Source organism: Chiloscyllium punctatum, chromosome 4 (genome assembly GCF_047496795.1).
Source record: "Chiloscyllium punctatum isolate Juve2018m chromosome 4, sChiPun1.3, whole genome shotgun sequence".
NCBI lineage: Eukaryota > Metazoa > Chordata > Chondrichthyes > Orectolobiformes > Hemiscylliidae > Chiloscyllium > Chiloscyllium punctatum.
The window spans coordinates 31,962,325-31,976,951 of NC_092742.1; the positions used below are offsets into that span (position 1 = coordinate 31,962,325).

Sequence of the window (14,627 nt, forward strand, 5' to 3'; positions counted from 1 at the left end):
AGTCCTTGGCACTGATGCAGCTTACTCAGCCAGCTCTGAGTGAACAGAACCTCTGACACTTTTGTTTATATTTGTCAACCAGGTCTCCTTGATTGGGGCTATTAATCTGGTCCACGACCACCCCTCCCCTCTCCCAATTAGATGCTTGCTTCTGGGTAATTGATTTTTGTTTTCATTTAGCACGCTATTTTCGAGGGAGCCATTGGGAGTGATAAATGAGAAATAGCTGCAAAAAGGTGTGTCAGCAGGAGAGCCACATCATCATGTAGGAAAGGTTACTCTGTGGTTACAATCGGTTTCAGCAAAGCCACAATTCTGTCAAGTTTATTTTTATCCTGGTAAAGCCGGTCCAACCTGCCAGGCCCTATGTAAGCTGGCTTCTAACGATGAGGTTGCTTCAGGCAGTGAAGAATGCCCACAGGCAGGGAACTCTCAGAATATCATTCAATTATTCTCTTCCTCAGATTAACTGTAGAAGGAAATGAATTGTCTTGGTTGTGCTGTGTCGGATGTCTGCAGGCAAGAAAGAACATTGGAGAAAGGGTTTCAAATATGCTTCAATCAATTAATCAAGTCCTTGTTACTTTTCATTTAGTAATTGATGAAAGGGATGACCATAAGTAAAACTCTGATAAGCCCACACATGTCTTAATGAGCATCTTACATCCCTGTGCTTGGTGTTTATGATTACGGCAAAATTTGATGAATTTTAGGCAAATCTGTGTTTTGCTGAGATTGTTACAAGATACCCTGATCACAACAAAGACATTGATTACCTTATAACTGGGAGGTGCAGAGAATAGAATAGAACTTGGTCATATTTCACATGGAAATTATTGTATTTTCTCTGTTTAAGCAGCAGTCTTGACTGAATTCTTCAGATGTCCTTGTTTGTGTGATCTGTGAAACCCTGTCATGCTTGAGATAGGGAGCCCAGATGCTGTTCCAGCCTACATCTGTAGAACGGCATTGTCGTAGTTTTCTGGATTGCTGTCCTTCTTCTGTCTCCAGTTCTCTCAACAGAATTCCTAGTCTCGCACTACTCCCAACTGGAGCCTGTCTAAAGTTTTGGACAGTTGCCTGTTTTGGATTGGATATAACCTGCACAAGGATATTAATCAATGCGAACAAATAGCTTTGTAGAAATATGATATTTCTTCTTGTATATAATACAGTCAGGGCCTGCATATACATTTGACTTGGCACTTAATATAGCAGAAATCCCTGTAAATTCCCTTACACCCTGTGACTTTGACAACTTTACAAAAGGCAGACATACGTTCTGCTTGTAACTCATGGTGCTGCCCCCAGATGGCACTAGATTTCCAGTCAATAATACACTGCAACAGCAAAGCCTCAGGCTGGGTAGACAAGAAGAGTTCCTTCAGGAACAAAAACTTCATAATTAAATAATTAACAGTGTTGGTCCTTTTTTGGTGAAGTGAGGCACTATTTCTGATTATGGCGGGGGGGGGGGATGGCATGTTGATAAATATTTCCAAATGTGGTCTGAATCTTAGCCCTTCTGTTCTCTGTGGGAGCTTACTATGTGGTAGTCTGATGTTTCCCGATATTTCGAAAGTGACTACCCCTCAATGTTACTTCATGAGCTCTGGACCTGTACTGAGGACATGAAAGGCAAGTTTGTTCTTTCCCAGTTATGGACCATGACTTTTTAAAGAAAGTAAACCCAGACAATAGTTTAAAACCAAAAGTGTAAGATGCAGCAAATGTCGAATAAATGAGCTGCATCTAGGACTGATGCTCTGAAGATGGTAATTACTCAAAGTCTGAAGATTGTAAGAAAGATTTGTAGAAAGGTACAAATACAAGTTTGAGTTCTGAAGAAAGAAATAACTTTATAGAAGTCGATAACCCTCAATGACGTAGACTGTTTGTTTCCACAGATGGCAATAATTTTCAGTGAAGCTGGTTTGAAAGACATAAAGCCCCAGTGTGTCATCCAGAGTTTTATAAACCACAACGCAGTGCTATACAAAGTCTTTGTTGTTGGAGAGTTCTACAGCGTGGTTGAACGGCCGTCACTGAAGAATTTCTCGAGAGGTGTTTCAGGTTAGTGGCTAGACTGAACTAACTAGAGAAACTCAGCAGGTCTGGCAGCGGCTGTGGGGAGAAAGCAGAGGCAATGTTTTGGGTCCAGTGACATCCCTGATCCAAAACGTTGACGCTGCTCTCTGTCCACAGATACTGCCAGACCTGCTGTGTTTCTCCAGCTATTTCTGATTTTGTTTTAAGGTTTCCAGCATCCACAATCCTTTGGTTTTGTTTAGTGGCTAGACAGACTTGATGACAAATAATTCCCTTTTCATCTAGTGCACCTCAAGTTGCTCATTAGTAATTTTTTTGAACTAATGTGACCATCAAACCTTCAACCTTGTTTTAGAATGAATTTGGTAGCATCCTTCCCATGATATCAAATATGAAATACTTCTTTCCACTTTTATACTACTGAAGGGGCACCTTACAAAGATACAGGAAAAAATCTAAATTCACCCTTGCATTAGAAAATTTCAGGGTAAGGATCAGGAATGCCACATTCCTGTCCCAATCTCACTCCCTCCACGTTGCAGGGCAGCATTGAGAATACTTTTGTCCTGACTCCATACTCAAGCCCACACTGAGAAATACCTTAAATGCTGAGCACGTCACTGGGGTTAGAGTTCAGTAGATCAGCTCCGTTCAAAAAAGAAAATATGTGAAGGGATTAGAATATATTATATACTCTCTCTGCTATGTTAAAAAATATTTGTGATGTACTGACCCCTTTGAAAAGTTTTGCGTAAATAGTAATTGCTATAAAATTTCTATTGCTTACAGACAGAAAAACAATATTTTTCAACAGTCACAATGTCTCAAAACCAGAATCCTCATCTGATTTAACTGCAGTAAGTACTAACCTTTGGTACGTAGTTCTTTGAAGTTTGCATCAACGTAGAAAGGGTGGTTAAGGTGTTTAGCATGCTTGCCATCACTGTTCAGACCTTTGAGTATAGGATCCAATATTGAGGACATTGGTGAGGCCTCTTCTGGAGTATTGTGTCCAGTTCTGGTCCCTATTGTATGAAGGGCATTATCAAGCAGGCAAGAGTTCAGAAAAGATCTACCAGGATGTTGCTGGGAATGCAAAGCTTGAGTTATAGTGCGAGACTGGATAGACTGGCAATTGTTTTCACTGAAGTGTAGGAAGTTGAGGGGCAATCTTAGAGGTTTTTAAAATCATGAGGGGTATAGATAAGGTGAATGACAGGTGTTTTTTGTGTAGGTTGGGGATACTTAAAACAGGGGGCACATTTTTTAAGGTGAGAGGAGAAAGATTTAAAAAGGACATTTTTACACAGAGAATGATTTGTATGAAGAATGAACTTCCAGAGGAAGTGGTGGATGTGGGTACAGATACAGCATTTAAAAGGTATTTGGATTAGTACATGAATAGGAAAGGTTTTGAGGGATATGGGCCAAACACAGGCAAATGGGACTAGTTTAGTTTGGGATTCTAGTCCGTAATCTCTGCACCTTTTGATTTTGGAAGACTTACTATCTTAAGATGAAATGATAATGTTATTTTTTGGGGTTAACTTTTCAGATTGGCAGAGAGTTGATGCAGTTGTGTTTTGAAAGGAGGGAAGCAGGGCTGGAATCAGGATGAAATAATTTTTTTGCCTGCCATTGCTTCCTTCCTACCTGATGACATCAAAATGATCACAACCTTCAACTACATGCTGTCTGTGAATTGAACTGTGCAGAAATCACAACATCTTTGCACGATCACGAAACTCCTCTCAATGTACAAACTGTGTGAATATAAAGAACAATTCACTCAACAGGTCCTTGATACAATGCATGCAATAGACCCATGGGCAACATACAGCTTTTGTAAACCAGGGGCAATATCAACGTAGATCCAGACTTGGCTGAGTAACTAGAAACCTCAAGTTGTGAAAAATGGAAGGAAGACAGTGTAGTACTTCAGAAGATCACAGACAAGCTGGTGGACAGGTGACAGGTGAAGTTCAGTGCAGCGAAATAAAAGTTTTTTTTGTTGGAAGAACATGGATGGATAGCAGCATAAGAAAAAGGTGCTACTTTGAAGAGGCTGCAGGAGCAGAGGGACATGGATATAGATGTGTATGAGTCTCTAATGATGGGAGGAAAGATAGAAATCAGTTAATAAAGCATTATCCTAGGCCTTACTAATAAGGGAATGGATTATAAGAGCAAGGAGGCATGAACTTGGATAAGATAGTGGGTTGTCCTCAACTGGAATATTGCATCCAGTTCCGGATGCTGTACTTTAGGAAGGTCTGAACAGATTCTCATTAAATGAGATTGAGAGATTCCAGGCGTGGGGAACATAAGGTTTATAGATGGATTGTAGAAGTTAAGACTGTTTATCTTGGAGAGGAGAAGGCTGAGAGTAGGTCTTCCAGAAGTATTCAAAGTCGTGAGGAGACCGGACAGAATGGGGAGGAAGTTGTTGTTCCCACTGTTGAAGGGATTACGAGCAACAGCACAGAATTTAAAGTGATTAGTAAAAGAAGTAAAAGCAACATGAGAAATAATTTTCACAGTGAATGGTTAAGGTCTGAATACAGTATCTGAGAAGGTAGTGGAGGCAGGTTCGATTGAAGCATTCTACGGGGAATTAGACTGTTATCTGAAAAAGAAGAATGTGCAGTGTTCCAGGAAGAAAGCAGGAGAATGGCACTAAGTGAATTGTTCATTCAGAGTGCTGCTGCAGATAGGATGGGCCAAATAGTCTCCTCCCACGGTGTGTCAATTCGGTGATTTGGTATTTGGCATTGCAGCAATCAAAGAACATTTACAATGGAGCTGAAAGGTCAAGTCTCAGGGATCAACATTTCAAGAGAGCTCTGTGGTTTTCCATAGGATGTTTGTTTGACCTTTGAATTGCAAGCCAGGTAGTAAATATGTGGGCCTGCAAGTATCGTCCAGAGACTTAAACATTCTTGATCCCTTTGCCAAACTACTGGGTTAGTGACTGAATGTGTATATGCACTGGTCACGTGCCAGTTAACAATGTCCTTCCTGGGATGACAGAATTAGGAAAGGATTTTGCTTGAATTCCTTCCAGTGTGTAAGGAAGCCATTTTTTCCATTACTGGCTCTGGATTGCTGAAATCCTTTACCTAAGGTTTATTTTTGTTGCTGGTTTTGCTGCCTACCGACTCTGGGAAATTTGAACAGCCATGGGAGGGCTTTTATCCGCTGTCGTATCCACAATGATCTGAGTAAAAGCCATTTGAAAACTGACGGCAAATTAGGCTTCTGTATTCTTCATCAGGTTTTGCATTAAAGAACATTTTGGGATTGAAACTGATTTCAAAAATATAATTCAGGGTTGGTTGCTAAGTCCTTGTCCTTGAGCTCTCTTTTGAAAGATGTGAATGGCTTCACCTGCAGAAAATTAAAATTAGCTTTTAGCTCATCAGCTGAATTGGGGTGGTTTAATTCAGGTCCAGTGTGGATTTTGCTGCTGTGTTTAGATTGACTGGTTCAGAGCCACCATTGATGGGTCACACTGGAAGGTAATCATTCACCCGATAAGTTATTTTATTTAACACAAGACTGCTGTGTTCAATGGCACTAAGTCTGTTGAATGACTGAAGCCGACAGCACTTTGACCTTTTTAAACAACTTAGATGTACTGCTCAGCTTTAAATTTTACTGTCCCCAATGGAGAAGGAAGGGCAGCAGGGTTGCTCAGTGGTTAGCACTGCTGTCTCACAGCGCCAGGGACCTGAGTTTGATTCCAGCCTAGGGCGACTGTCTGTGCAGACTTTGCACATTCTCCTTGTGTCTAAGTGGGTTTTCTCTCGGTGCTCCGGTTTCCTCCTGCAGTCCAAAGATGTGCAGGTTAGGTGGATTGGCCATGCTAAAATGCCCACAGTCTCCAGGGATGTGCAGGCTGGGTGAAGTGCAGGGTTACAGGGATAGGGTCGGGTTGCGATACTTCTCAGAGGGTTGTGTGGACTTGATGGACCGAATGGCCTGGATTCTATGATAAAGCAAGGAAGTCAAATTTGGGTTATTTGATCCATTGATTGCAAAGAAGGGTGAAACTAAACAAGAAATTAATGCCAACTACTTTCAAAACTTGAAGCTTTGTCTAATCCCTTAGAATCTATTCAGTAACTTTTTTATTTGAATGTTCATTATGGAATGTGAGGACTGCTGGCACGGTTAGCAATTATTGGCCATTCCTAATTTCTTTTGCAAAAGTGATGGTAAGCCACCATGAACTGCTACTGTCTGTGTTATGAAGTTAATCGCAGAGTGCTGCTGGAAGGGAATCCAGGATTTTGACATAGCAACACCTTTCTTCTAAGCTGTCAATTACAAATCACTTGACCAAAGGTGACCTTTGACACTGAGTTTTACAAATTCATGACACTACCAAAATCTGTACAGGTTTTTTTGTATGGTTTTGTTTTAATAGAGCTGCTGTCTTCAGCTTTGCTAATTCAACTGCTTGCTGTCTTACAATTAGCATGATAAAAATAGTTGTTTACTTAAGTGATTGTTGTTTAAGGCATTTTCTGTTATGAAAAGGTGTGATATATACGACTTTGCTTTGTAAAGTGGAACTGTGTCAGGATCTTGTTCTCTGTGAGCTATCTGCGAGCCCTTTAATTCTGCTCTGGTGACATTCAGTTTGTGTTCTTTCCAGCTCGATGTAGTGGAAGGCGTCTTCAGGCCACCAAGCGATGAGGTCATCCGAAAAATATCCAGGACGCTGCGTGAAGCACTTGGCATATCCTTGTTTGGCATTGATGTAATAATCAATAACCAAACTGGCCAACATGCTGTTATCGATATTAATGCATTCCCAGGTAAACAGCTCCGTTCTCTCTGTCAAAGGGACACCTTTCTATTTGATGCTACGTACAGTGTATTTGTGAGGCCAGTGATTTTGTTTTCCTCTATTCATTCACTGGATCCACTAGGCCAACAGTTATTGCTGGTCCCTAATTGCTCAGAGGGTAGTTATGGGTCAACCACACTGCGCTGGGTCTGAAGTTACATGTAGGACTGACAGGGTAAGGATGATAGTTTCCTTCCCTAAAGGACATTAGTGAGCCAGATGGGTTTTTCCGACAGTCGACAATGGATTCGTGGTTATTGTTAGATTCTTAATTCCAGATGTTTATTGAATTCATATTCCACCATTTGTTGTGTTAACAGTCCAGTGATAATACCACGAGGCCATCACCTTTCCTGTGAAGGGGAAGTTTTCCAAGTGCGACTATTTTGTGTGGAATTTTTTTAAATGAAGGCTACCTTGATGTGACTAGGTAAATTTGAGGTTTGGAGGAGGCTTGTGGTGAGTATAAACACTGCCATAGACCTTCGTGGCTGACCATTGGGGTAATTAAACAGTTTGCATGAAGGGAGCCTTTGAGGATTTCAGATTTGTTGGTGACATTGGCCTCTTTTTAATTAAAATGGAGAGTCTTCATAAACCAGGATTGGAAAAAGATGCTTATTGTTTAAAAAAGGTCACCCTGCCTATGCTCTGCTTATGAGGATTAGATCTCTGCTCATAATAAAAGTAAAGGAACTTGTATGTGCTTATGCTGTGAATATATTGTATTTGATGGTTGCTCTTTTAAAATAAGTCCCCTTTTTCTCCATTTAAAAGAGACACATCATTGCCAATTTGAAAAAAAATCTTTGAATTCAAGCTCAAACCAAAGGAGGACGTGGGCAAGAGGCTGGCAACAATGTTTTGTGGCTTCAAATTCACTTCCAATTCTTCATGTAATTGAAACCATGCCAGTTGCAAATGTCTTTTTTATTAGATTAGATTAGATTAGATTAGATTACTTACAGTGTGGAAACAGGCCCTGTGGCCCAACAAGTCCACACCACCCCGCCGAAGTGCAACCCACCCATACATCTACCCCTTACCTAACACTACGGGCAATTTAGCGTGGCCAATTCACCTGACCTGCACATCTTTGGAGTGTGGGAGGAAACCGGAGCACCCGGAGGAAACCCACGCAGACACGGGGAGAATGTGCAAACTCCACACAGAGCGTCGCCTGAGGCGGGAATTGAACCCGGGTCTCTGGCACTGTGAGGCAGCAGTGCTAACCACTGTGCCACCGTGCCGCCCACTGTGCCACCGTGCTGCCCACAATTAGCAGGGGGTTTAAAACATACAGCAAGCACAAAGAAGAACTCGGTGATCCCAGTGTCCACGTTCTCCCCTTGATTTTAGAATTTTGTCATAATTCAGTTGAATCCAATTCATCTTGTAAGTCTGCTTCTCATTTGACTACAGGAGCATTTACCCTGAAATCATTTAATTAGACTTCTGAACCTGGGTAATGACTGATGTGTTTGATATTCTTGTTTTCATTTTTAAATTCTCATCAGATTTTGCCCAAGTTTTATCTCAACAATCTTCTCCAGCCCTGTATTTTTCCATAAGTTGCTCTGACTCCATTGTCTTCACATCCCTCCTCTTCCTCTACCACCACCACCACAATAATGGCAGTCATTCCTTCAGCTGACTTAAATTCTCTCTCTTGCCTACCATGCTGACCCTTGCCTCTTTCTCCTTCATTAAGACCCTCCCATCGACCAAGCTTTTGGTCACTCATCCAGAGGTCTCTCTCTTGTTTGAAATCTTCTTCTCTCAGTCTATCTTTAGAATAATGTTGAACAAATGTTTGCTTGCAATGCTACACTGGTACAAGCTACACTGGTCTTTGTTATGCCAGTCAATTTCAAATTCAAGTGAATTTTTCATGAGACTTCAAAGCACTGGCTGAGTAGAGCGTTTGAATGAATTTATTCCAATGAATATAATTCCAATTAGTTTGACTGTCCTTTATTGACACAATGGAGACACAGTAGCAAGAGAATACAGAAATCTCCTTTTTATAAATGAGTTAGGACTGAGCCGTTAAGTTAAGTGGACAGAGGAACCTCGATTATCCAAAGGGCACAGGTGTGGATTATTTCGTTTAGTTAATCAAATTCTGGATAATCGAATGCTGGATAACATAGTTTAGCCGAGCATTGGGACCTTGCCAGATAATCCGATATTTGGATAATTGAATGCCGGATAATCAGGGATCCTCTGTAATTCCCTTGGAGATTTGGGATTCAGGGAGTACGTTGGTCCTTTACAGTCAGCATTTCAAGTGATGTATCTTTTGATGACTGTCACAGACAGCGCACACAGGCGCTTGGTGGTAGGAGAGGTCACATGACAAAGACAAGCCAGCCAGGACATTTCCACAGTCATCTCCTTTTTGAAAAAACAGTAGGTGCACACATTCGCCAAGGTACCCAATATACATGGTCAATAATGAAAACTAGCATTAATTAACATAATTAGGCTAGAAATGCTAATCCATTTCACTTCCATTAGTCTCTGTACATGCTTCGGATAACTAGGATGCAATTTTCTACTCCCTGGAGGCAGCAAGAGAAAAAATAATTGGGCCGAATTGGCCTTGGTGAGGTACTCAAACCCTTCTTACCTTATCGCTAATTAATTTCAGGATGAGAAAATCCATGGTGTTGTATGTAGCTGTCTGTAGTTGCGACAATATATCGAGACATTAATATTCTGTCAATTGGCCTGATTCTTGGTGAAAGTGAGGACTGTAGATGCTGGAGATCAGAGTCAAGATTAGAGTGGTGCTGGAAAAGCACAGCAGGTCAGGCAGCATCCGAGAAGCAGGAACATAGACATTGCAGGCAAAATCCCTTCATAAGGAATAGAGGGAATCCTGATGAAGAGCTTTTGCCCAAAATATCGATTTCCTGCTCCTCAGATGCTGCCTGATCTGTGCTTTTCCAGCACCACTCTAATCTTGGTCTGATTCTTGTTGAGAACGTTGAATGTTTGCATTCTGACTGGCTCCCCAGTGTTCAGCTCTGACAACAAATTGGGGGTTTTATTGAAGTGAAATTTGGCTTTGTCATTTCACTTTGATTTTGTAACTGACTCCTGTTATTACTTTTGGCTGCGATTGTTTTCTGCTATTGGAAAAGTAATTTGAGTGTGGCATGATGTCTGGACTACTTTCAATACCATAGAGTCATAGAGATGTATAGCACGGAAATAGACCCTTCAGTCCAACCAGACCCATGCCGACCAGCTATCCCAACCCAATCTAGTCCCACCTGCCAGCACCTGGCCCATATCCCTCCAAACCCTTCCTTATCACCCTTCTTAAACTGTGGCACCACATTAGCCAAACTCCAGTCTTCCGGCATCTCACCTGTGACTACCAATGATACAAATATCTCAGCAAGAGGCCCAGCAATCACTTCTCTAGCTTCCCACAGAGTTCTTGGGTACACCTGATCAGGTCCTGGGGGTTTATCCATCTTTATGCATTTCAAGATATCCAGCACTTCCTCCTCTGTAATATGGACATTTTGCAAGGTGTCACCATCTATTTCCCTGCATTCTATATCTTCCATCTGTAGGTTCACTTTCTCCATTCAAGGGTTGTGCAGGCCTGTGCTGATCTGCTCAATGTTTTATGATACCCTTGGCAATTTTTGCAGCTTCCTCAGCATTTCCGTTTGACTGGCAATAGTGTGGAGATGATGTGTGGTGCTGAATCTTTCATGAGGTGGCTGAATACTTCACTCCCAAGTAATATCATTTTACATCAGTGTCTTGAATGCCAAAATGGCTGAACTGTGCTTTTAGACTTTCTACAATCACAACTAGTAGTCTTTGAAGTCATCTGGTCTAACTACAAGTCGTCAGCAGTATTTGGTGGTGACCAGATGATCTATGCCCACTAGTTTTGGGCTCTTTCCTCCCCCCACCCTCGGGGAAAAGACTTTGCCTATTCACTATATCCATGTCCCACGTGATTTTATAAACCTCTGAGGTCATGCCTATGCCTCGGATCCTCCTTGGAAAATAACTGCAGCCTATTCAGCCTCTCCCTATAAGCTCAGGTGCTCCAATCCTTGCAGCATCCTTGTAAATCTTTTCTGAATCCTTTCAAGTTTCAGAACATTCTTCCTATAGCAGGGATATCAGAATTGCACACAGTATTCCAAAAGCGGCCTAACCAATGTCCCGTACAGCCACAACATGACCTCCCAACTCCTATTCTCAATGCACTGACCAATAAATGCAAGCATACCAAATGCCACCTTCAAGGAATAATGAACGTGCACTCCAAGGTCACTTTGCTCAGCAGCATTTCCCATTAACTGTATAAGTCCTGCTCTGATTTGCCTTTCTAAAATGCAACACCTCACATTTATCTAAATTAAAATCCATCTACCACTCCTTGGCCCATTGGTCCATCTGATCAATGTTCCATTGTACCTTGAAGTAACTTCTTTCACTGTCCACTGCACCTGCAATTTTGGTGTCATCTGCAAACTTACTAGCCATAACTCCTATGTTCACATCCAAATCATTTATGCAAGTGACAAAATGCAATGGCCCCAGCATTGATCCTGGCAGTACACCACTAGTCACACACCTATAGTCAGAAAAGCAACCCTCCCCCCACCCTCTGTCTTCTTCCTTCAAGCCAGTTCTGTATCCAAATGGCTAGTTTTTCCTGTATTCTGTGAGATCTAACCTCGCTAACCAGTCTCCCATGAAGAGCCTTGTCAAATGCCTTCCTGAAGTCCATACAGATCACATCAATTTTAGTTGGGTTACTTCAAAAAGACTCAATCAAATTAGTGAGACACAATTTCCCATGCATTAGTGAATGATGTGTGATTTTTTTCCTGACAATTGGCAATGATTTCAAGGTTTGTTAAATTTAGACTCTATCATGGTGGCATTGGAACCCAGGTCCCCAGAACATTAACTAGATCTTTGGACTAATAGTCTTGTGATAGTACCACTAGGCCTTCATCTTGTGTCATTTGTTTGATTTGAACAAGATGCTCATGTACTGACACACCTGTGTTTTTGTTGTTCAGCTTCAGATTCATCTGGTGAGCTTTCTCTGAGTCACACTGGACTCTTACCATAGTCTAAGGTAGCTTCCAATGTGTCTTCACGTCCATAGAATAGTAGATCATCCACAGTAGCTCCCACTTCTGGAGGATCACTAGCTATCACATGCTGTCTTCATCGATACTGTTCAGCAGTGGTGGAAATGCTGAGCAGCCTGAACTGCAACCTAAATATTGTTCAAAAACTGCATTCACCCAGCTTCCCTCGCCAGTTCCCATTCTTCACACTGAAAGGAGTAAGTAACTTCGCAGTGGCGAGTTATGGCAACATTTGTTCATTAGTTGGAATGGAGCAGTAAGAGTTTTACCAAACTTTATCAAAATCCTTTGGATCTATGCATGGTCTGTTTTCCAGGTGTTTTCACTGCTCCCATCTGCTCACCCAGTCGGCAGGGGCTGTCCCTTTCTCAATTCCTCCCTTCCTTTCCAGCTGTTCTAGCTGGAATTCTCCCCTGAAGATGTTGAATGAGTCTCCTCATTTCAAGATGATATTCACTAGCAAGACATCCAAGACCTGTCAGCCTTGGTAATCTTTTAGGATCTGTTCAGAGGTCACTGACTTCATGGCCTGGGGAATGTTGCATATCCTTTCTGCAACGTCTAAGAGTTATCAGATCAAGATTTAGACTTGCTTCAGTTGAGATGAGTGGATTTTCCTTCGTGTATAATCTGGAACTCCAGATCTTCACTCCTCTTCTTGTTCATTGAGCTTCCGGCTTTGTTTCACGTGTTGAGGTGAGTGTCATTCCGTCATTTGGCCTCAACTGTACATTGTTTTTTTCACATTTGGTTTTCAACATTTTGAATAACTTTTCTCAGGGTCAGCAATGCTCATGCTGTGGTGCAAAAGCACCAGTGTCTACCTGATACTTCATGTGCCCTTTTACAGTCGTCAGTCTAGCTGTCACAAACCAGTTACCATCATTACACTTGACAATGGCAACTTGTATGGTGTAATGTCATTTGTCAGAATTATTGGCTACTGTCCTTGTAGGCTTGCTTTGCTGCTTACTAGCTAAATGCTTGGCTGCAGATGGAGCACTGCTTTCCCCCAAACTGGACATATTCCCCTTTCTTTTTAGAATCATAGAATCCCTACAATGTAGAAACAGGCCCTTTGGCCAACAGGTCCACACCCACCCTCAGAGTAACCCACCCAGACCCATTCCCCAATCCTACTAGTCTACGTTTTACCCCTGACTAATGTACCTAACCTACACATCCCTGAACACCATGAGCAATTTAGCATGGCCAATTCACCCAACCTGCACTACTTTGGATTGTGGGAGGAAACCAGAGCACCCAGAGGAAACCCACGCAGACACTGGGAGATTGTGCAAACTCCACACAGACAGCCACCTGAGGCTGGAATCTAACTTGGGTTCCTGACGCTGTGAGGCAGATGTGCTACCCACTGAGCCACTGTGCCTCCCCAGTGATGCCCTCTGCAATATTGACATCTTACCCTTTGGCCATGGGTCTTTCAGCTGGCTTTTCTGCATATATTTTTTCCTTTTTTTTTCCAATATATTATTCTCATTCATCCTGGAAATTCTCTTAGCATATGCATAGCCTTGTCTGTGTTGCCATTTTTATATATTGGCTTATGATTGCCCATCTCAGAGCTTCTGAATATGTCAATAACTAACTTGAGAGTTAAAAATCACACAACAGCAGGTTATAGTCCAACAGGTTTAATTGGAAGCTGCTCCTTCATCAGGTGGTTGTGGAGTGCACAATTGTAAGACACAGAATTTATAGCAAAAGTTTATAGTGTGATGTAACTGAAATTATACATTGAAAAATACCTTGATTGTTTGTTGAGTCTCTCAAATGTTAGAATGACCATGATAGTTTCACTTCTTTCATATTCAGAATAGTGACAGTTTAATGGTGAAATTTTAAAAAATCTTACTGGAGGAGCAGACTCCTAAGTCAGAACGTGCTTGGCCATGCCCCTCCTGTCACATCTGAGTGACACGCATTGAGTGGATGTCGACTTGGGGGCATTCACAGGGAAACCCCATGCCTGTCAGTGCTTGGCCTCACACCCCTACATCGCATCTGAATGACACACATCGTGTGGGTGTCGACTTGAGTTAACTGTTTGCTCACCAAACAGCCTTGTTTGTGAGAAAAAAAACTTTTTTTGGTTTTCGAAGCTTTTTGGTTTTTGGGTGTTCGGATAAAGGATCTTCTACCTGTACTAATTCAGATTGCTGTTTGTCAGCTCTCTGCAAGTTCCCCTCCAAGCCACTCACTATCCTGACTTAGAAACTCATTCCTGTTCCTTCAGTGTTGTTGGGTTAAAATGCCAGAACTCCCTCCCGAAAGCTATTGTGGATATACTTGCACCAAATGGACTGCAGTGGTTCCTGAAGGCAGCTCACCACCACCTTCTCGAAGGAAACTAGGGAAGGGCAATACATGCTGGTCCAGCCAGTAATGCCATCATGAAAATAATTTTTAAAAATTCTTGTCTTGAATAACGAAGTACAATCCTCACTAGTGCATCAGAGGTTTGATATTCACTGCATCCATTATTACAGCGGATGAATAGATGTTTCATTTTGCAGTTTTCTCTCAAGAAAATAAGATGTTAGCTAAATTGGTCTGAC

At 41.8% G+C, this 14,627-nt stretch overlaps 1 protein-coding gene across 2 annotated transcripts in view; it reads left to right on the forward strand.

The window, feature by feature from the left end:
• The window catches only part of itpk1a (inositol-tetrakisphosphate 1-kinase a), a 237,623-nt gene that overhangs the window by 214,523 nt on the left and 8,473 nt on the right, over positions 1 to 14,627 (forward strand). For both annotated transcript variants that reach the window (XM_072568316.1, XM_072568315.1), the window contains exons 8-10: positions 1,908 to 2,073; positions 2,839 to 2,906; positions 6,710 to 6,872. In XM_072568316.1, the coding sequence (XP_072424417.1) occupies positions 1,908 to 2,073; positions 2,839 to 2,906; positions 6,710 to 6,872 (397 nt within the window). The remainder of the gene's footprint in view (positions 1 to 1,907; positions 2,074 to 2,838; positions 2,907 to 6,709; positions 6,873 to 14,627) is intronic.